General features: G+C 32.7%; 1 protein-coding gene across 3 annotated transcripts in view; it reads left to right on the top strand.

Moving 5' to 3' along the window:
- LOC125024933 overlaps nucleotides 1–766 on the top strand; it is a 9,706-nt gene extending 8,940 nt beyond the window's left edge. For all 3 annotated transcript variants that reach the window (XM_047612717.1, XM_047612716.1, XM_047612715.1), the window contains exons 5-7: nucleotide 1; nucleotides 157–285; nucleotides 441–766. The exon at nucleotide 1 is cut by the window's left edge and continues 129 nt beyond it. In XM_047612717.1, the coding sequence (XP_047468673.1) occupies nucleotide 1; nucleotides 157–285; nucleotides 441–544 (234 nt within the window). In that variant the 3' untranslated portion in view covers nucleotides 545–766. The remainder of the gene's footprint in view (nucleotides 2–156; nucleotides 286–440) is intronic.
- Nucleotides 767–2,500: the final 1,734 nt, after the last annotated feature.

Here is a 2,500-nt window from a genome sequence, read left to right as displayed (position 1 = left end):
AGTAAGGCCTTAGATATATAGCTTTGCTTTGTGTCTGAGAACTACGTGTATGTTGTAATAACTTGGGATATATGAAAAATACATTAAATCATGTTAAAGATTATATGTTTGAAAAAAATAAGATCCAATATTTAGCTTTCATCCTACGCATTCTAGACTTCCGTAATGCTTGGGGAGTGTGGGTCATTGCCGGCCTCCATGTGCTTCCTGTCTGGCTCCTGGGCATTAAATACAACATATTTGAGTCTCATCTGTGGTTTCTGCCTCTCTTTGTTCAACCTCTAGGTGAGTGTCTTTAACAGATTTTGATCTGTCAATTGTTTTTTGGTGGCAGATTTTTAAGAAGAAGGGATTATATTAAAATGTTGTATTGATGGTATTCTTTCTTTATTTATAAATATTTTGTTTTTTTAATGGCATGCATGTTATCATTTTGGCAGGTTTTTTGCTTCTCGGGACAGGGAGACTGCTTTGTCTCTCCGTGGAACTATGGAGCATATGGAATCACATGTATGGTCTTCTTGTGAACTCATCCTCCTGCTGAGATTTTGGAGAGGCAAGGAAATTAAGAAAGACACTTGGTAGCATCAATGTATATGACCTCTTACTGTTTAACAGATGCAGTAAGTAAAAATGCAATAGATATACCAAAGATAATCAGGGATATTTTTTGTGTAGGACTGGTCTGATAAATGTATCTCATTGTGACATGGAATTTTCTACTTTTAATTTATCAGTACTGGACATGAATAAATGGAAATAGTAATTTTGTGTCTATCAGTTTTCTCTTTTGAATCTCTCTGTTCATTACTTGTAGTATTATGTTATGAGAAAGATATGTTTATGACTTGATTGATTACATGCACCAGTTATTAGCAAGTAATGAAATTTATGTGATATATAAGTAAATGCTAATTGGGTAGTTTCTTAAAAAATGTGAAGTGGATTTATCAGAAACCTGAGTATAAATATTTTAAACCTTTGCTGCTGGGGATGGCAAGTAAGTACATGACATTCCGACATAGAATTTAATTTATTGATTGTATTTACATTTTTCTTGATTTTCGGAAATATTTTCTTTGATTTTTTATTGCTATTAGTAATGTCAGTAATATTATGATAATTATAAAGTCTTCAGTAATAACAACATTGATATTGATAGCATTGGTAAATTTAAAAAAAAAATCAGCTGAGATCTTCAGGTCTACTTAAAAACTATTTTACAAGACAATACTTCAGTGAACACTACATTTTCCTTGCAACATTGGGTTAACTGGGTTTCTTTCAGCATATATGACCCTGACACCAAATTTTCTTACCAGTCAGTAAGTAAATCTTCAGCAGGAATGCTTTTGGTTGTGATTTCTTTGCTCCTCCTTGCAGTGAAAGGAATATTTAACTATTGCCTCACCCAAATCTTTATTCTCCATGTTACTAGGTTTTTCAACTTCAGTAACTTTATAACTGCTGTTTCTACCTCAGATGTTTTCTCAAATTAATGTACCCAGTAAGAGAAAGGATTTAAAGTTTATTGACTTTATTTAATGTGAAGTTGTTGGCATGTATTGGCAGTCTCCTCTGTTTGTGCCTGGCTCATTTGATGCTTCAAGCACACTAGACACTTAACAGCCTATATAAAATGAAGGATTTCCTTCAGTTTAGGTCCCTCTACATGATTTTGCTCCTCACTCCACCAAAGCCATTTCATAATTTTATGCCTTCTGTGTTCAAAGGGTTAAATGAATGAGGACCTGATTTTGGTGATAGACCAAACTAGTGCAGAGCATATGTCAACCATTATTTAATTTTTGATAGTAGTAAATCAGTTATATGATTATGTGAAAAATAGAAAAAGTAAAAGTGATGATTTATTTTTGTCTAGAAGTCTTGAAATATATAGTAACTTGATTATAGGAATAAGTACATCATCCGGTTTCTTGTACCTTTTGCTGGATTATCCAACAATAATATGATTAGTCTTAGATGGTTTTTGCACCAAAATACCAAGAATATAAACAGATATTGCCAGGTGGTTATTCCTGACACCTCCAATGATAGTATCTAGAATAGGCATTAGAGGTTTCTGCTTTTGTCTTCCAACCCACCTTTCTGTACAGAGAAAAGGGGAGGGAACACCAGTTTTATTATAAACATATGTTTGTATTCAAATTATTCAGGATAAGAAGAAATGAAAGGTATAGAAAGAAAGAAGTAAAGAGTAAAGAAAAAGGCCTGTTTTATAATAGCCACAGTACCCCCTTTAAATGGTGTTGTTTTCATTACTTAGTTGTTGTTGTTGTAAAAGATTTGGCTGCATCTTGCTGTACTCCTTCTGGTGTCAAAATTTAAATTTTAAAGTAGATTTGCTGTTTCACTTGTAATGATTTAATTTATTTGCATACAATAGGAATATTTATGTCAGAGTATTATAGTAGTATTTTAGACTTATTGTAAATTCTCAAGGTCTCAGTAGCTTAGGCAGCATGTTTCCATCATCATA

The sequence above is a fragment of the Penaeus chinensis genome, chromosome 4 (assembly GCF_019202785.1).
Source record: "Penaeus chinensis breed Huanghai No. 1 chromosome 4, ASM1920278v2, whole genome shotgun sequence".
Classification (NCBI taxonomy): domain Eukaryota; kingdom Metazoa; phylum Arthropoda; class Malacostraca; order Decapoda; family Penaeidae; genus Penaeus; species Penaeus chinensis.
The sequence above is the reverse complement of the archived record's forward strand: the minus strand, read 5'-3'. Positions and strand labels throughout refer to the sequence as shown.